The sequence below is a fragment of the Anastrepha ludens genome, chromosome 2 (genome assembly GCF_028408465.1).
Source record: "Anastrepha ludens isolate Willacy chromosome 2, idAnaLude1.1, whole genome shotgun sequence".
Taxonomy (NCBI): domain Eukaryota; kingdom Metazoa; phylum Arthropoda; class Insecta; order Diptera; family Tephritidae; genus Anastrepha; species Anastrepha ludens.
Window position 1 is genome coordinate 158994302 of NC_071498.1, and position 21463 is coordinate 159015764.

At 32.4% G+C, this 21463-nt stretch overlaps 1 protein-coding gene across 6 annotated transcripts in view; it reads left to right on the forward strand.

Annotated features, from left to right (window-relative positions):
* Nucleotides 1-21463, forward strand: part of LOC128855684 (uncharacterized) — a 162842-nt gene that overhangs the window by 10947 nt on the left and 130432 nt on the right. For 5 of the 6 annotated variants that reach the window (XM_054090803.1, XM_054090801.1, XM_054090800.1 and 2 more), the window contains exon 2: nucleotides 6958-7428. In XM_054090803.1, the coding sequence (XP_053946778.1) occupies nucleotides 7336-7428 (93 nt within the window). In that variant the 5' untranslated portion in view covers nucleotides 6958-7335. Of the gene's footprint in view, nucleotides 1-6941; nucleotides 7429-21463 lie in introns of all 6 variants that reach the window. The other variant, XM_054090802.1, reaches the window with a different exon arrangement.

Genomic DNA, 21463 nt, shown 5'->3' on the forward strand with positions numbered 1-21463 from the left:
TTGAATTTTGATATAATAAAGCGCAAGTTTCCAGTGGCTAAAAATTAAATTGATTTTTTAATATTTTTTTTCTGACGGATTTTTTCACTCTACTCCATATAAAAAGTAATTTCTGTGGAAAAAATGTGCAAAACCGTTTGAAAAAACAAAAACTTGAAAAGAATAAACTTCTGTTTTTATGAATTGCACTTGTTTTATGAAAAAAGCGTAAGAGCCGTTATCAAAAAAATTATCAAAAATCAGTGTGGTTTTTTAGCCGCTTCAAACTCGCACTTCGTCATACCAAAATTGAATGGGCTATAAATCTGAATACCCGAATTTTTTCCGAAAATTCTTGGTAATTTTGTTTTTTAATTTTGATGAAAATTTGTTTAACTTATTATAATTTTTTTTTTAAGTTTTGATGCAAATTTGTATAACTTCATTTTTCTTTAAATTTTATGAAAATTTGTTTGACTTAAATTTTTTGAAACTTTCATGAAAATTGGTTTAATTTACTTTTTTTTAAGTTTTGATGAAAACTTGTTTTACTTAAAGTTTGATGAAAATGTGTTTTAATAAATTGGGAAATTTGTTTAACTTAATTTTTTTTTTAATTTTGAAGAAAATTTTTTTAACTTAAATTTTTTTAATTTTTATGGAAATTTGTTCGAATTTAATTTTCTTCAATTTTAATGAACATTTTTTTAACTTAAACTAACATTTTTTTACATTTTGATGAACATTTGTTTAACTTATTTTTTTTTTAAGTACTGATGAAAAGACGTTTCACGTAAATTTTTTTTAAATTTTAATGAAAATTTGTTTAACTTACATTTTTTAAATTTTAATGAAAATTTGTCTTGTTTAATTTTTTTAAGTTTTGATGAAAATTTGTTTAACTAAAATTGTTTTAAATATTGATGAAAATTTGTTTAGCTAACTTTTTTTAAATTTATATGAAAATTTTCTTAATTAAATTTTTTTTTTAAATTTTGATGAAAACTTTTTTAGCTTAATTTTTTTTTTAATTTTGATGAAAATTTCTTTTAAAATAATTATTTTAAATTTTGATGAAAATTTGTTTGACGTAAATTTCTTTAACTTAAATTTTTTAAAATTTTGATGAAAATTTCTTTAATTTACAGTTTTTTAAATATTGATGAAAATTTGTTTAGCTAACTTTATTAAAATTTTTATGAAAATTCCCTTGATTACATTTTTTTTAAATTTTGATGAAAATTTTTTTAACTTAATTTTTTTTTTTAATTTTGTTGAAAATTTCTTTTAACATAATTATTTTAAATTTTTATGAAAATTTATTTAACTTAATTTTTTTTAAATTTTGATGAAAATTTGTTTTACTTTTTTTTTTTTTTAATTTTTATGAAAATTTGTTTGACTTAATTTGTTTTTTTAATTTTGATAAAAATTTGTTTAACTTGAATTTTTTTTAAATTTTGATGAAAAAGCGTTTAACTTAATTTTTTTTTAGTTTTGATGAGAATTTGTTTTATTTAATATTTTTAAATTCTGTTGAAAATTTGTTTAATGGAAATTTTTTTTTAATTTTGATAAAAACTTGTTTAACTTAAATTTTTTTAATTTTGATTAAACCTTGTTTAGTTTATTTAGTTTTCTGCAAAGTTAGAAACATTGATTCATCTGGTTTTTTTTGTAGTATGAACTAATTTTTATAAAAACATAAAAAACAACAAAAATTACTATATTATTATTATTATTTTTGACTTATTTTAAAATATTTACCTAGAGAGGTAGTTTCTTCAAAAATGTTGAAATAAAATTGGCTCATAATTTTTCGATTTTTCGAAGCCCCAAGTTTGGTTTCCTCCTCCTTGGTTTCTCAACTTCTTTTCAACTTTTTAATTACATCTGAAACTTTAGAGTCTTTGCATTACCATGCCCACATCCATCTTCATAACACATCCCACGTATTTCCCAACTTTTCTCAATTTACCGGAAATCTACGTTACAGATGAAGTGTCCAAGGTGCGACCCATGCGCTTGAGTGCCACCTCTCTTACCTCGCCATGACGACTGCTACCTAATTCTGTCTAATTTGTCGCTAACCATAACTAAAGTAGAGGGAAACGAATAAATAAACGATAAAAAAGTTAAAAGTTTGTTATGCACACATCAAAAGTATATCAGCTTACCGCGAACCATCGTAAACGACAAATGCGACATTTACGAGTACTTGGCCAGTTTATGGCATTTTTAATCCCACAAAAATGTTTATTGAGTTTTTAAAGTGACAACTAAGATGATTTCATTCACACACAAAACAAACAGTAACATAATAGCAACAATAAAGAATGCAGCTAATAAACTGAAAAAGGGCATGCATAGAACCGTAAAAAGCTCCAGATGCATCACAGTAAGCCAATAATTTATGCGCAGTTCAACCAGCTGTAGATTGGAGTTTAGCTTGAGGGCAGAGTAGTGCACTGGTATTGCCTTGAGCTTTCAGAGGAAAAGTTATGAAGAAGTGATTTGTTTTAGTGTGAATACTAAGCTTTTCAAAAAAATAGATTTTTTCATAATTTTTAGTTGGTTCGCTTAGTTTTAGAAGCTGCAAGTATGCGCATTTGTATGTAAGAGAAAAACACGCGCATGAATAAATTGAATGCTTTCTTAGTTGGAATTATACAACCACACCTGCAGAAAAAAGTACACAGACTGTGTGTCATTCATCGCCTTGCGTCTTAGTCTGCGAAAAAACTGGTTTTTAAAGAAAACTGTTAGCAAGCTTAAGCGTTTAACGCTCAGTGCTTGTTTACCTCGAATCTAATCGTGACAAAAAAACGGCGCAAGGACACAACAATTCTTGTGGTACCGCGTCTATGTACTCAATGCAATTGGAATGTCCATATGTAACGATCACATGCAGACATTTCTACACCCAGATTCTTGATGCTTTCAACCTGGCACACGGGATATTAGATTCCTAGAACTTTGTAGGAATGAGGCAGAAAGAGCTGTGTAATACTTTAGAACACTTTGATTAAAACTTTGAATCTCAGATTTTCCGCCTATTATCCGCATTGCAGTCGAAGGTCTGCCGTCTTTACTTCAAATACCCAAAAAGTATGTCAAGTGAGTATATAAAACATCGACCTGGAAACCTTTCTGAAAAACTGATATGGAATCTTCTGAGAAAGCAGTAAAATTTGCAGCGGTAGATCTACCAGGGATGCAGTCGTGCTAGTTGGGTCAAATTAAGCTTTTGAGCGTGAAGAAACATCTTATATTTTAACGGACATTCAAATAACTTAGAGGCTATCGAAAGCTTGAAAATAGTGAAATGAACTGATTTAAATAAAAAAGTAACTTCGTGTAGTCGCATTGAATCAATAAAAAGTGAGGTGTGAAGAAAAATTCACCCCTTGAGTGTGCGAACTTTTTGATCTCCTCCTGCATACCGTCGTATGTACGTGTGAATGTGTGGTGTGCATTAAGATGAGCAGGCATGACAAATATCGTACAATGGCTGACACAAAGGTTGTGATTGTCTACTCAACTCAGCGGTGTGACGCATCGCTCGCGAATGTTCGCCATTTCGAAAAATGTTTATGAGCCATTTATATATATATATATATGTATGTATGTGCGATACATTCGTTCTAAATATTGAAACTATTGACGCAAACCCTACCCATATTATTGTAAAAAATAATAAAAGTACTTACGTATATGGATATGAGGAAGCAGTAGAAGTGCTGCTGATTGCTTCAAATAAATCATGGATTTGCCAATGCCTGATGTGCGTTTGAGGTAAATTCTAGGAAGTGATACCTCGAAATTGCGGCATAAATATCAGTGGCGTAAAATCCCAGAAACCACAAGAAAAAAACAAAACGGCATGCAAACAAGCGGCAATTATCATAGAGTTCTACTTATGATGCGAGCAGGTAACTGATGCGACAGTACAGCTTAGGCAAATATGAATTATGGGATAGTTACATGAATACAAGGTGGCGCAAAATTAGTCATCCAATTTGGGTTTTGAATAACTTTTTTACAAAAGACACAAAAAAAAATTATTTTAAAACTTTTTAAAAGTCACATGGTAAAATGAAATATATCTCAAAAGTGTGAAAAATGCATGCTTAAAATTTCTAAATGCTTAAATAAAGAACTCAGCAGTCAAATTTTGAAATTAATCTAAATAGGAAATCAATCAAATAGAAAAATCACAATAAATATTTAGTATTGAAGCAATTTACAGAATTAAAAAAGTTTCATGAAAAAAATGTTGATGAAAAAAAATTTTGATGAAAAATTTTGATGAGAAAATTTTGATGAAACATTTTTTTTTAGAAAATTGATAAAAAAATTAGAATTTTGATTAAAAAACATTTTGATGAAAAAAAATTTTGATGAAATTTTTTTTGAAGAAAATTGATAAAAAGAGATCAGAAAAAATTGTGTAAAAAAATAAATGCACCACATGCAAAGTTGATTACAATTTTTTAGTTCAAATTATTTTATGAAAAATAAAATAAAAAAATTAGCATTGAATATATTTACAGCAGTAAAAAAATGTCATCAAAACTCATTTTATCAAAACAAAATTTTTATAGAAAATTTATAAAAAAACATTACAAAAAAAATTCTGTAAAAAAATAATAATAATGATTAAAATCAGCAAAAATTGTGTAAAAATAGAATTTAATTTGCACCACATGGAAGATTGATTACAATTTTTTTTTTTTGAATTTTTGTATAATTTGAGTGATTAAAGTTTTTGAGTCAAGTTTTTTTTTTTTAAAAATAAAATAAAAAAACTTAGCATTGAATAAATTTACAGAAGTAAAAAAATCATCAAAACTCATTTTATCAAAAATATTTTTGATTTGAATTGATAAAACAAAATTTTGAGCAAAAATTGTGTAAAAAAATAATTGAATTGCACCAAATGGAAGGTTGGTTAAAATTTTTTATTAATATACAATTTTTTTTTATAAAAAATGCGGACTCCAAAAAAAAATTTAGCATTGAATATATTTACAGAAGGAAAAAAATTTCATCAAAACTCATTTTATCAAAAATAATTTTTTTAGAAAATTGATAAAAAAAATTACAGAAAAACTCATTTTAACAAAAAAAAAATTTTTTCCAGAAAATATATACAAAAATTACATTAAAAATTCTGTAAAAAATAATAATAATGATAAAAAAAATCAGCAAAAATTGTGTAAAAATATAATTGAATTGCACCATATGGAGAGTTGATTAAAATTTTTCAGTTAAAATTTTTTTTACAAAAAAAATAAAAAAAGTTAGCTTTGAATATATTTACAGAAGTAAAAAAAATCAGGAGTAAAAACGTCAAAAACATGTTTTTTAGAAAATTGATAAAAAAAAATTTAAGAAAAACTGTAAAAAAAATAATAATAATGATAAAAAAAATTCAGCAAAAATTGTGTAAAAAAATAATTAAATTGCACTATATGGAAGGTTGATTAAAATTTTTTTATTCAAAATTTTTTTTATAATTTGAGTGATTCAAATTTTTGAGTAAAATTTTTTTTTATAAAAAATAAAATAATTAAAAAAAATTTGGATTGAATATATTTACAGAATTAAAAAAAAATCATCAAAAATTATTTTATCAAAAACATTTTTTTTTGGAAATTTTATAAAAAAAGTTTTCAGCAAAAATTGTGTAAAAAAATAATTATAATGATAAAAAAATTTCAGCAAAAACTTGAAAAAAAAATTGCAATGTACCATATGGAATTGATTAAAATTGTTTAATGAAATTGTTTTTTATCAAAAATGAGGACTCCAAAAAAAAAAAATAAAAAAATTTATCATTGAATATATTTACTGAAGTAAAAAAATTTCATCAAAATTGATTTTATCAAAATTTTTTTGTTTTAAATTTAGCATTGAATATATTTACAGAAGTAAAAAAATTTCCTCAAAATTGATTTTATCAAAAATTTTTTTTTTTTTAATTTGTGAAAAAAAAATTTTCAGCAAAAATTTTATGAAAGTAATCCTCATGGAAAGTTGATAAAAATTTTTCAATTAACATTTTGTTTATGCGAAACGAGTACTCAAAAATGAAAAGTAAAAATTAATAACTCAGCAAAAATTATATAGAAAAGTAATTGTACCATATAAAAGTTTATTCAAATTTTTTGGTCGAAAATTTGCCGGGGGAAATGAGGACACAAAAGTCAAAAAAATTTGGCATTGCATATATTAACAGAAATAAATAATTCATTTTATCAAAAAAAAAATGTTAGAAAATTTTCGGAAAAAACATTACAGTTTCAGAAAAAATTGTATAAAAATTCTTGTACTTGATGAAAACCTTTATTTTGCCGTTTGTAGTTCATAATTTTTTACGATTTGCAAAAACTATAAATCTTTAGATAGGCTGATTAATTTTGCGCCACCTTGTATCTCATTCGCTACTGCCATACTTTCATTGTTTATCGCTCATACGCCATCGCTTGTAGTCAACATACACACACACACATGTACATGTATATGCATATGTGTATGTGCATGTATATGTATATGTAAAGAGAATCGCTATGGAAAATTCATAAGCATCCAGCCATTCAAATAATTTATGCAAAAACCGCATTTGTCGCCTTATTAAATTCAATGTAAGAGACAAACGCAATTAAACAACAAAATAATAATAAGAAATTATTTTCAAGTGATTTATTTTGCAACAGAGTCGTCATCAAACTGAATTTAGAATAATGTTTTTCACAAAAAGTCTACCAAACAAAAGCAGCTGAGCAAAATATTTAATAACGACCTGTGTGACTCGCATAAAAACCAGTTAAATTAGCTAGTCAACAAAAAAAAACGAAAAAAACACTACAACAACACACATAGGCACGCACGCAAATGTGTTTTTTGTTTGCTCTTCACTTGGTTTTTTTCTCTGTTTTTTTCGCATAAAAATAACGCAGTAAAATTAATTTTCAGCCAACATTATTTTTTCGAGTGCGTCGCCAATTAAAATCAAACAGTAGCAGTGATTGCAAGTGACAGCAGCTAAGACGCGCTTGTTGTAATAGCGGAAAAATTATATACTTCCTTTTTTATTTCTGCATTTCTGCGTGCAAAAAACAAACAACAACCCAAGATACTCAAGTGAAGTGACGCGCTAAAGTTAAATGTAATTGACAAAGCGTTAATTCTAGAAACTCCGATCAACGAAAGCCTGCAATTCAAATATAAAAAAATCAGCGGAAAAAAATATAAAAGAATTATATAAAAAAACATACATACATAAATTTGAAAAAAAATCGCACAGCGAAAGCAACTAAGCAGCGAAAAGGAAAGACTTAAGCGCCGAACGCGATGGCCACACAAGCGCACACGAAACAAATGACGGCGACAAGGAGCCAGCTGTTCACGGCCTTGCTAATTTTCGCCAGCCTGCTTGTTAGCCAGGTAAGTGTGGAGTTTTTATGTGCTTTCATAATTACAAGGCATTTGTTGCTGTGCCTCTTCTGCTAATTTCATATTTGTTTGTCGCTTTTTATAGATGGCTTTCTACTAAGCCAAGCATTTATCGGTAGTGGAGAATCTTAAATATTATTAGTATTTTTTTTTGAACTGGTATTAAAATTTGTTAACAATTAAAACTGGAGGCTTTGTAATGCGAGTATGTAAGTTGAGTGAAATTTATTTTTATGTTTTAATAGAAAGATGTGCCTAGGAAGTTAATTTTTACGCTGATGGCATTCAGGCGATAAATGAGGAATTTATATGCAATAATTTAATTTGCCTTCATATTTTATTGAGAGTGTGAAAATAATAATGTAAAATTAGAATTTAGTGTCATTTGTGCGGTAAAGTGTTGGCCATCGATCAATGAGCAAAACATTTCACAGCTCAAAGTTTAGGATTAGTAAAATGGAGCATTAGGCGAGAAATTGACGCGCTTTCATTGTTGAATTATATCTAAAATATTGTGATTGCTTGTGACTAAGGAAACGTGGAACAAAATTGACTTTAAAGTGATGATCGAAAAACAAATAAAGGGTACTTCAAGTGATTAGAAACTCTGATTGTGATTTGGCAGCACTATTTTCATGTTAAGTATCCAGGCGGTGAAACATAAGATAGCTTCAAGTCCTCTTTGCAGAAATTGTCTGGAGGATAAGGTGGATTCATCTCAATACATTTTTCTCATTTGACCTGCTCTCGTCGGGCTAAGATTCAGACATCTGGGCTCTACCATTTTTGCTACACCATCGTTTGGTCATCATTCTCTAATTTAAGCTTCTTCTTCCTTTTTCTCTATCTGTTTGGTTCTTTTCTTTCTGGTACTAGGCTTTTAAGGGGACAGATACCTGTACACGATCATATTTCCCTTGATTTTCATTGAACTTATTTAAAATGAAGAAGTCAATAAATTTTTTTCAAAATTGGCATACAGTTTATTTATACATTAAAATAATATAAATTTTTTTTATTTTAATCTTTTCAAATGGCGGATGTACACTCAATTTTTCCAGGAAGTCACAGCGGGGCTTCTCAATCGGCGGTCAGTGTAGCATCGGCGTCAGTGACTTGAATACAAAAAACCAAAATTCTTTTTGTTTATTAATGTCATAATTTCTATATGAATTAATAATAAAAGAAAAAAAAATCGCGCAATAAAATGCTTCAAACAAAAAAAAAAATTAATTTTGGAGCGAATTTTCCTAATATTTTTGCTTCGAAGAAATTATTTTTTCGAAAAGTTTTCGAAAACTTGAAACGCATAGAAAGTAATATCATAAAAAAGATGTGTGCGAAATTTCAAGGAGATCGGTCAATAACTTTTCGAGTTATCGTGTACGACAATTCGAAAAATATATTTTTGAGAAAAACGCGTCTAAAGTTTGAATACATGAAAATTCCTCTCACAGCGCTCGAACGCAAAGAATAGAGTCGTCACGGTTGTCGATCTAATAATATAAGAAATACCTTAATTTACGTTTTAACATTTTTTTGACATATTCTTAAAGGATTATATTAACATTTTATAAAAAAAAGTGTTTTTGTTTTTCGAAATTTTACAGGTATCTGTGCCTTTAAGTCTTATCTTTAAGTCTTTTTTGTGATTTTAGCTCCAGTATGGCCAGATTAGCATTATCGTAACTTGATTTAGCATTTTTTTTTGTTATTTAGTCTCGGAGTTTTAGTTCTCTTTTCATGACATTTTCCTAGCCTGTTATAATTAAAATGTAATGTTTATAATTTTGTAAAATATACATTTTTTAATAATTATTTAAATAATTCACTCAGTTTTATTTAGCTTTACTTTTTTTTAACATCGAGTGGCATTGCCCGCGATTGCAGGTTTTGTTGGTGTTCTTCTGCTTTCGGCAGTCAAATCTTTCTCTCGCTACTGCAGTGTTGCCTAGCTTTGGATATAAAAACGCACTAAAATGCCCATTTAAAGAAAATAAAACACCAAATTTTTTTTGAATTACTTTAAGAATTTTGTATGCGTGACAAATTGTCTTTAGAATGTGCGTTTTTTTATTTTTAATAAATATGTTATGCTTATGTACAATTTAATTTATGATTTTTTGTTATTAAGCGAGACTTTTTTGTTAAGGGAACGACTTATTTGCTATATTTGAGGCTATGTAATATAACTAGATAAGGACCTCTTTTTGTAAAAATGTCAGTGTGGTTTCTTTAGTATTTTCTGGGATTTTGTTGCTTATTTTTACAATGGGCACACCTCTTGATGCCCTATGTCCCACTAAGGATTGAGGACCGGACGAAACGATTACACCTCTATGGTTTTAATTCGCATTCAGTTAGTTCAAACGCCTTTTAAAATGTGTAAAAAGGTTTTCAATCTTAAGAAGAGTAATATTCTTGCATTTAATATTCTTGCATACCTTGAAAGGAGCAAAAAATTAAAATCACACTTTCAAAATATCAAATTTTATAAGAACCAACTAATTTTCATAGCACTTAAATCGTCTCGGAGTGGCCTTTTTTAACCTTCTTTTGTATAATAATACAGGTTTTTTTAACTTAAAGTTTCGATAGCTTTAAATTAAAAAAAAGAAACAAACATGAAACTTCAAAATTTTCGCATTTTCGGTATAAAAAAGCACTAAATTTATTGCGAAGAGTAAATGGTTGACAATACTGCACAACTTGGCAAAACGTGATGACACGCACTCTCTGATGTGCGCAATCTTCTTTTCTATCATTATTTTCAAAATTCAAATATCTATAAAACTGCATAACCGATTTTTTTTTAAAAATTCTGAAATTTTGAAGAAATTTTTCCAATTTTTTATAATATACATTTTGTACAAAGTTTGCGACTTTGCATGGTAAGATTTTTATAGTAAGATGAAATATTTTTTTGTATAAAATTAATTAAAATTAAAAACTAAATAAATATTTATTTATTTATTTATATGTAAGAGTAATAGTTATAAATAACCAATACACTAAAATTTAACGAGAACTCTGGCTACTAAGGCCTTCGGCTCAATAAATAAATAAATAGTCAAAACTTGTCGATATATGATGGTTCACACTTTATTTTTATGCTGACGGTAAATTCAACGAAAGGCGTATTTAAGCATCTACTTGTTCGTGTAAATACACACTTATCTTTAATATCGCAAATAAATCCCATTTTTACTTTCTTAATTGTGTATTATAAAGAAAATAACATTTTCATACCAAGTTTTGCGAAATTTTCATTGAGAATAATTTTCTTTGCATTACCATTAACTTCAAGTCAGATCACTACTGCAATGCCACATATTCATGGAGAAACTTTATCAAACCTTTCAGCCACTCTCTAAGTAGTTTTTTCTCTCACACAGCCGTTTGTTGGATTATTGTTACACATACTGCACTGCTGTGCTACTGTAATTACATACATAGAATCGCTACTGCACTTAACACATTTCTAAATGTCTTCACAAATCAATAAAAAATTAAAATAAAACTAAACTTAAAATGAATGTGTGGTTCTTAGTCACATAATACAAAAAATATATTCTTACAACACCCGCATTCTTTAGCTGACTATTATTCGTAGCTTTCGAAGGAGAGTAATCTCTTACTCTTCTGCACAGCAATTCATCTAACACTCTTCCTGCTCTGAGCACACTCTGTCCTTCATTGGTCTTAAAGAACCGTAATCTCTTACTCTGCTGGTTTGCACAGGAATTTATTTAACACTCTCCCTCTTCATAACAATCAAAATGACATCGACCTAGGCAAAGCTGAGTAAGGCTGCAACAAAATAATGTGCTGTTAATCTTAAAAGTTTTACTATTTTACATAAAGCTAGTACCAACTAATACAACACAAGCATTTGTGCGCATTTGTTTATAAACACAGATAAGTTTATTACAGGTTTCTGTGTATGTATGTGTGTGTTTTAAATCACTCTGTTTGGTCGCGTGCCACCTTCATTGAGAGCTTTAGGTGCTACATATTCGTTAAATGTTAATGCGATTAAACGACAGTGCTATGTTGAGTGCTAACAGCATGTTAATGTTGTAAATCGTATATGTTACATATTTCTAAAATACATGGCTGCAAATACAACACATACAATATGCAAGAGACGAGTATGCACGAGTATGTGAACACAGTTCACAGGGAAAAAAGAAATTTGCTTAACTACTGCTTTTTGATAACTGCATATGCATAGATTTTCTCTTTGAATGGTCACACTTCTTTTAATGCCAAACGTAATGAAAGGTAATTTTTCGGCATTACAAACTACTTCATACATACCTGGTCGCACATTGTAGGGGATTTTCTAATACAGTACTTATATTTGTATGTAAGTGTATGCATAGCTGCTGCGCAGTTTTCTAGTGAAACTCAAAATGGTAAATTTCACTGGAAATTATAGCGTTTTTACTGCGCGTGCTTACCTGCTGAGTTTCGTGAGCTTTTGTTTCTGAAAGAGTCATTTAATGTATTTATGATTGTTTGACGGGTCACTGCCAGTTTGCTTGTACGATTTGCTATTAACGTTTTAATATTGTTTATAACCATTTTTTATTCGGAAGAGGCACATAAATGCACTATTAAAGTAGTGGTGAAGCCGCTGTTTCAGCTTGAGCCGGTCGTGATGATCAAAAAACAAAGAAATAAAGCGACTCAAATGTCAAGAAAAGATTTTTAAATGCGGGGAAAAGTATTAAAACTAAAAAGAAGAAAATATGAAATGTGTTCATATGTGTGTGTGTGTGTAGGCAGTTTGCATTAAGTCTTTCCATGGAAACTGAAACTGAAACTCTGGTCGTGAGCAATTATAGTGTGTCTATCGCCACATTCGAGAAGGTAAAAGTGGCGCTGGACCGCCAGCTGCAACAACAATGCATTTGAGCAACAATGCCAATGACGACGATGATAATGGTGATGGTGATGATGATGATGATGATTACACACATCGTATGCTGTCGCCATTGCTATCAATTATTGTTGTATGATAATAATCACTGGCCAATGCGTAACGAGCACACCTTTCAAGCTTTCTCAACATTGATAGGTGATGAGAATGCAATCGGTTCTACGTTGTGGTGGCCAAAATGCAGCAACTACTTGGACCTGTAACGGTGATGAGCACAAGTGCATATACACACTCACACACACGCGCACACAAACACACCCCATCAATTCTTGGGCTTCCGTGCATCGATCGATTCAGTGTCGTTCGAGCGACTTGTGGTCAATTCTCAATAATAGGCGAATCAAGCGAAGCAGCCGCAAGAAAATCAGTGGCTGCCACTGCTGTTGCTACACACTTGGCTACGTTCGTTGTGCTCATTGTTGTGGTTCATTTTCAATTGTTTGTTGTTTGTTTTGATTTTGTCCGATTTACTTTTGCTTTGCTTAACCATGGATGCTTGTTGTTGTTTGTGTTTTTTGTTGCTACAGAGTTCCACTGACCGATATTTTGTTGCTTAAATCGTATTTTAACTTTTTACTTGTCACAATTACATCGACGCGCCGGCTATTCAAGTCACAGCAGCCGCAGCCGCAGCCGTTGCCATGCAATTGTTATATTTTTTGTTCCATATTTTTCATTGGTTTTCTCCCTTTCAATGTTCCGACTCTTCTTTGTTGGGAAATTGTGCCTTCATCTAAATGTTAGTATAAAGGCTTTTGGTATTTATTTTGATAAATCATACTTTTTGTATGGTCGCTCGGCTACTTTTCAATTTCATCTCATTTTCTGCTGACCCTAAAACTCAGTTCTTATTGGCTTAGTAAGTCAATTGATGCTCCACTGCGGCACCACTTCTAGCCCTTAGTGGCTTGTGTAAACACTAATGACCCTCTTATCCGTGAGCGAGTAGTGTTTTTCACATTTTGAGTTTAAGCTGAGATTAAGCGCAATAAAGTGAGATTTCGATACAAAAATAATACGCAGTGAAACTTCAGCTTCGCCAGTATGAAATTTGTAGAAATTTTATTTGTATTTTAAGTGATTAATTGAAAAATTTGTCGACTCATCAAATTGTGCCCAATCACGAAATTAAAATTGCTCAAAGAATGCGTTTAGTTGATGAATAATGCACTGAGCTGATGCTGTTGCTGGTGCTAGAATTTATGATAGAAAGTAGTTTTATTTGGCGTGTGAATGTTACACTCAATCTTCATTGGTAGTAAGTGGATTTTGAAGTGATTTTGTTACAAAGTAATATATCTCCATGGTTATTTGGGATAATTGCTCTATAAATTTATATGAAAAGAAAGTAGATTTATTGTGTGAGTGCAGCAAGAACTGCAATTTACTCTGTTAAAGGGGTCAGATGGTACGTTGGGTGAAATCAAACGAGTTTTTGTTTTTGCATAAATGTGCATATATATGGTTTTTGTTGTAGTATACAAAATATTTTTATAAAAAATTAAAAAAATTGTATTAAAAATAAATAAATGATCAAAATTTTGCAATATTTTGCGCTGCTATTATTGTGAACACCGGTGTACATGAAGAATCTATATATTATTTTGTTGTATTATAAACTATATTTCTATAAACAAAAATATAAAAAAAGTTGTATTCTAAAAATAAATATATACTGTTTTCAATAGGAGGTGTTATTTTGATATTCAAAGAAAAATGTTATTTTTTAATATAAATGATCGGATGTTTATTTCATCATAAAGAGGAAGGTATGCTGTTAATAGTGGAAAATAACATCAGGCAAATGACCACCACGACCACGCTTACAGGACAATATCTTTTTCATGAAATTTTCCACAACCGAATTGCAAAGTGGCTGCCCCATGTCCTCGATAGCCTCACGAATTCCTTCTTTGAGGTCTTGAATGGACACTGGGCTGTTGGCGTAGACCTTCTCTTTCACGTGGCCCCAAAGAAAAAAGTTACAAGGTGTTAAATCACAAGATCTCGGCGGCCAATTGTGATCACCTCTTCGAGAGATGGACGGTGTTATTTCCCGTAAAAGATCAATGGTTTCGTTGTTCGTGTGGCACGTAGCTCCGTATTGTTGGAAATAAACGTTGTCCAGATCAATACCATCCAGTTCCGGCCATAAGAAATCGTTAATCATCTCTCGATAGCGATAGATTACACCTGTTATTCGAAAAACCTTCATAAATAAAATTAATTTGATTATTTCTTATAAAAATAAAGTTTATGTGACAACTAAAACCATGTAATTAGACTTTGTTCAAAATTTAAAAAAAAAAATCAGCACACTTGCACCAAAATTTTAAACTTCTTAATATATATACATATATATAATTGGCGCATACTCCCTTTTTATGTGTTTGGCCGAGCTCCTCCTCTTGGGGGACCTACAGTTTTAAGCCGACTCCGAACGGCAAATATTTTTTAAGTGAAACTTCTTAGGCATCGATGGACGAGCGTGAATGGAGAGTAAAATTGCAAGGCCATGCAACGTTTTGGGCATTTTCGTTCCGCGAGAGAGAAAAACGATATAACGTAGAGGAAAAGGATAGAGAGCTATACCTCATATATATCTTAGATACACTTTAGGTCATTTTTGCTGAGTTTTTCCTTGTGGCTGCTAATTTCTAGTGAGAAATAACACTGCCTACTTTTTGGCGCTTGTTTGTTGGTGCAAACTTGTAGGAAATATATTTTTGGTGCCTACTTTTTGGCGTTATATCTCCTTGGTGCCTACTGTTTGGGGCGTTTTTTGGTCCCAATTTTTTTGGCCTGTTTTTTTGGTGCCTACTTTTTGGCGTTTATTTCCTTTTCCTGGCTAGTGCTTGTGCGTATTATAAAGTGCTATCCATTCCGGCGTCGGATTTATTGGTATTGCCTTGCGGCAATTTGTACCGATGCTACAGTCCTGGAATCGCGGCGTTTGTGCGGGTACGCTCGGGGTAATGCGCGCTGTTGCCACGGTTTGTGCCCGGCGTTTACCTACACTGGTCGAACCTTCTCCCTTCATTTGTAAATTTTGTCTATTTGTATTCTCTGCAAATGTTGTGAATTTATTTACATAAATATTCTTTCACTCTAAAAAAATGTCAAGCATAGCACCTCCAGCAAAAAAAAAAGAAGAAAATTATCAGAAACCAGCGCCAAAATATTCGCCATCCGCTTTTACAACTTTCTCCCATCTGTATACGAGTATGTAAAGCCTGTAAATGCCATTTTGAAAGACATACTTTTTCCTCGGGACTCAAAAAAATATGTGCTGTCATATTTTCGACCTCATCTGTAGTATTCAACTGCCGCGCGAGCGGAAATCAGCTCTTCTTTAGTAAATAGGTAAAGAATTCACGAAAAAATGACTTGAGTATACGGAGAAAGGCGCAAAAATTCCAACCGAGTGAAAAAATCATCCCCTGCGTCATCCTTGCTGCATGAGCCTCGCGTTGTTTCTCTGGTTGAAGGCTTATTTTCATGGCTCTCATTGTTAATCGAAAAGGTTTAAAACTACTTAAGAACTGTTTGTGCACTCGCTCTAAAGGCTCTACATATTTGTATTGTCACTGCACTACCTTTTGAAGATAAATTGAATTCGTACAGTAGATTAACACTAATAGACATTAGACATTGGCTTCACTATGCTCAACTTCGATTTTCCGAACTCCTAATGGCAAATGTGATTTGTTCCTTGCATTAGCCCACGCATAATGTTGCGAGTAGTGACAGAAATGGCATAGTCAGTTTTTAAAAAAGTAAAAAAGAAATACGCAGTTTTATTGTGAACACTTAAATTAATAGAAATCTAAAATTTTAAGTAAAATCCTTTGTTAAAAGAAATGTTATGAACTCTCAAAGTTATGAGCTTATAAAGTTGGAAAGTCGAAAGTCTGAAATAATTCCATCCAATTTGAGGCTCAAAATTTTTAACTATTTGAACGGTATACTTTAAACTTTCTGCTATATAAAATGAGTCATATGTTAAAAGTAATCACACCTCTGAGTTCTGCCATTATGGAAAAAATGAGTAAACAAAGAATGTACAATGAATGTACAGAAAGCAAATCAAAACTTTAAAAGCGAATTAAAAAAACGCTTTAAATCACTTTTTTGATTTCTTGGTGTATTATTCAAGCAATTCGCATATTTACGCGAATATAAGCTACTTTTGTATTTTAGTGAAGGCCGGTGTGTTAATTCGCGACATCTTTCATGCCTGGTTGAGTGCGATCAACAACCGGCAAAGCCCTATGTTGTTGTTGTAATGAAGTTTGTTGATGATAATTTCAAGACCTTATAGTTTCGCGATACTACTGAACAAAGAAAGCGAATTAAAATTATTAGCAGTAAATTCAATGCATTTTGGGGCGCATGAAGCCAGCACAGATCTCGTTTTGAAAAGAAGTACTGCACTTGACTTGAAATATTTCTTGAATATCAGGATTTCGATTTAAGTTTTGTAAGTCGGACTATCACCTAACGATATACATATACATATATACATAATTGGCGCTTACACCATTTTTGGGTGTTTGACCGAGCTCCTCTTCCTATTAGTGACGTGCGTCTCAATGTTGTTCTAAAAACGGAGGGACCTACAGTTTCAAGCCGATTCCGAACGGTAGATATTTTGTATGAGGAGATGTTTCATGGCACAAATACACTCGGAGGCTTGCTATTGCCTGCCGAGGGCCATGCTGTATCAAAATATTGCACCATTCCCTCTATTCTTTTGATAGAATGTGAGTGGAGAATGTCTCGCTCGACCTTCTTCTTCTTGATTGGTGCAATAACCGCTTACATGATTTTGGCCGAGTTTAACAAAGCACGGGCGGCCGCCGTAGCCGAATGGGTTGGTGCGTGATTACCATTCGGAATTCACAGAGAGGTCGTTGGTTCGAATCTCGGTGAAAGCAAAATGTATAAAAACATTTTTCTAATAGCGGTCGCCCCTCGGCAGACAATGGCAAACCTCCGAGTGTATTTCTGCCATGAAAAAGCTCCTCATAAAAAAATATTTGCCGTTCGGAGTCGGCTTGAAACTGTAGGTCCCTCCATTTGTGGAACAACATCAAAACGCACACCACAAATAGGAGGAGGAGCTCGGCCAAACACCTAACAGAAGTGTACGCGCCAATTATTATTATTTTTTTTTTTTTTAACAAAGCACGCCAGTCGTTTCTTTCTCGTGTCAACCGGCGCCAGTTAGAAACATCAACATCAATTGAAGCCCCCTGTTCTTTCTAATACCGCATTGAATACTTTCAGATCCATAGCGTTTTTGCGCATTCGGAAGACATTACCCAGCCAACGAAACCGCTGAAGAGATCCAAAAATCTTCCGCAGAATCTTTCTCTCAAACACCTCAAGGGTGCCTCATCGGATGTTGTTATCGTTCAAGCTTCTGCGCCATACGGGACGGGCATAATGAGAGCCTGACAGAGTGTTAGTTTTATTCGTCGAGAGGATTTTACTACTTAAATGCCTACTTAGTCCAAAGTAGCACTTGTTCGTAACAGATATTCTTCATTAATCAGTCACCAGAGAAATGAACTGAAAGTTTCTGAGGATACTTGAATGCCCGAAAATGAGGTCAAGCCTGTATCCCAAGCCTCGCAGTCTAATTCCGGTACGTACAACAGCTGTTTTGCATGTCATGTCTCAGGTAGCACATTAGTATTGCCCTAAGCGCTAGAGTAGGAGTGTTTCAAAGTGTCTCACTCTTCCCAATGAGGGCAGACCTTTAGACCCTCTTCAGCTTCTTCACCGATGTCATTATCTCAAGCAAGTTCCACCACACAAAGACTCCGCACAACAGAAGTGACCCTATAATAGCATTATAAGGTATAGTCAAAGTGCAAGACTCGGCGAGGGGCCACCTCTTTTGCCAAACCTGTTCCTGCATCCATTCAAGGCGACTACTGCCTAACTTTCTCTTTCCTCAATGTTGCGCTTAGATGTTAGCTTTATATCAAGATTAGACCTTGCCAGAGGGAAGTTGAGTTCGGGGTATTTTATATTTCCTAGTACATAAGACGAGGTTCATCTTGAGAGAATTTAGCGAAATACCTCAATTCGCGGCCCAATTAACAAGAGCTTTAGGGAACTCACCTCACCACAGCTCGTATATCTCATCCGCTTAAGCAATCACCCTGCAGACCCTTCTCGTCAGCTGCTTCTGTAAGTCATTGACCACGAAAATCCAGAAAAATGGTGAAAGGACATTGCCCTGCGAAGTGTCGCTACTCACCTGCCACCGAATATGTTCTGCACAAATACCTCTGGCAGTGGATATGATTACTAGGATGTGCACAGTATTTTCAAGGCAATTTTAAAAACTGCACGAAGTTTCTCGTCACCTGGTAAATTAAAATGTCTTTATTACTTTGGAAGGCACTTTGATTGCATCTTGATGTTTCTCTCTTAGTAAAAACGATATTTATTACTATTTTTTCATTGTTTGTTTTAAGAACTAATTTTTTGAACGATAGAGTTGTATTCTTCACTATTCTATCGAACTCAAATATATTTTCATTATAACTCATTTCAGATAACCTATAATTTTTATGTCTAATTTTAAACAAGCTTTAAAAGTGCGAAATCTTTAGCCTCTCCTTTGCTTACATTTTTTTCATTTATTTTTTATCTTTCTTTGTATTTTTTTATTTGCATTTGCTTTATCTCTGAAACAACAGATGTGCGAATTTCAAACGCTAATGAATTAAATATCCGCATGCATGTAAGTATGCATGACTATGTGTGTGTATGTATGTGTGCGCGTGTGCAAATGCCTTCTAGGGAAATAACAGTCATCCATTAACTAAAGATATTTCATTCTTAATGCCACTCCGCGGAAAGAAAATTAAATGTTGGTGTCAAATTGACGCTGTGTTGGTGTTGTGTTGCTTTGTTGTTGTTTACTGCTGTAGCGTTTGTGATGCATAAAAGTGCTCTTAGTAGTGAAGACAAAAAATGACGTAATGCTTTAGCGCCGCCTTTGGTGATGATGACGAAGTTGAACGAAGTTGGTAACGCGACAACCGAGTGGTCGTGTTTAGACAGGTTCGCCAAAGTAGCCAAAATTGCCGGTTGATTAGCATATGGGTGTTACATGCATGCACACGCACACAAATACATGTATACGTGCGTACATACTTGTTGATTGATGTGTTTTGGAGCAGAAAAACACAATGTAGTAGCTGCTCTGTTAACCTTGAAATTTACAAATCGAAGCACTGAAGATGAGAGTGAATTATGTAAGGAAGCTGATATTTTTACAGTTCTGTTAATTTTTTTTTTTAATTTTTGCAAATATAAAATTATATTCACGAGTGTACTTTAAATTATTTATGATTATGATTTTCAAGTCCCAAAGTTGAAGGTTTGGATTGAAATCATTGCTCATCAAGTTTTTGCACGCAAAATTTATTTGAGCTGTGTAAAATGCCTGATGTGATTGCCGGTTTTTCGCATAACTTCCACAAAACTTTGCCAAAAAAAAAAAAAATTAAAAAAAAACAACAACAAAAAACACTTAAAAAACCAAAAACACAGAGCACAAATAACAAAAAACACAAATGATACACATTAAACATCATCACAATATGCGGCATCCGCGCGTGAACTCGGAAACCTAAAACGAGAAAACCTTGAATCATACGCTGCATAGTACGGTAATACGCGTTCATATCGCAGCACAAATGTGCCGGTAAGCAAATAATATTTAATTGCATGTGCAAATGCCCCACTAACGAAATTAGGGGTAAGATCTTTTTCACACTGCTGAGAAAAAATAGTTTTCAAAATGTGGCATCAGACAATACCTCGTTTTTTTGTTTTAATTTTACGCCGCTAAACGCAGGAAATCAAATAAAATAACTTATTTTTAAAGGCAAGACTTTTTTCAGTTTCGAAAAGATAATTACATTTTTGTGAGGTCACTATTGGGTGTAAGCACTTGGTGGCGCGGTAATTCCTTATTTAAGATTTCAGTTGAAAAAAGTCACACAGTAACAGTAATCCTTGTCATTTATTGTAATTCCTTCAATGATAATATTTGAGCGAAATCGGCGTAATTCGCAGAAATGACTGGTTTTTTGCTATATAAAAAACAAACTGCGGCTAATGCGTCTCAAATTACTCTGGTTAGATTCTTCTTCTTCTTAATTGGCGCGATAACCGCTTACGCGATTTGGTCGAGTTTAACAAAGCGCGCGAGTCGTTTCTTTCTCGTGCTAATCGGCGCTAATTGGACACACCAAGTGAAGCCAAGTCCTTCTCCAGCTGATCTTTCCAACGCAGAGGAGGATGTTGTCATCGTCCACGCCTCTGCGCCATACGTTAGGACGGACATGATGAGAGCCTTGTAGAGTGTTGCTTTCGTTCGTCGAGAGAGGACTTTAGCGATGCAGAGGTGGCGATGAACTAATTTCGAAGAGCAGCGTGGGTGAGCAAGGACTTTCAAAGCAGTTTGACTTCCACTATAAATTCCAATACTGCTACGCCTCCACTTTTTCTCAATTAGCCAGTATTCTACTACGTTAAAGACTACAGTATACTACGTACGTATACTACGGCATAGACTTCCGTAAGGAATATCGTGGCCATCTGTTCTGTGGTATCATTACTGGGCTTGGATCCGTCGGCGTAGAAATTGTGCTGATATCTGTTATTCTATCATTCTTGAAACATTAAACTGTATTCCTTCTAGAAGGACCCGACAATCAATTTTGCCATTAACGAGATCAAAGAAAAATGATACGGACTGAAAAGTGGCTCTGTCACTAAATGAAAAGAGATTAATCGAACCATAGGGGGATTCGTATGATGGTTTCGGGTCTGAGAAATTGAGTGAATACGTGAATTGTGTGATAAAATTAAGCTTTGCATCAAAGAAAACCCCTAAATCTTTTATCACATCGGACGACACAAGATATGTATAATCAATATGATACCTTAATACTTTTGAAGCTTCGAAAATGCTATTTTATGACATTTTCCAATATTAGGAAATAGACGATTCATAAGGCATCATGAAAATAAATTATTCAACTCGGACTT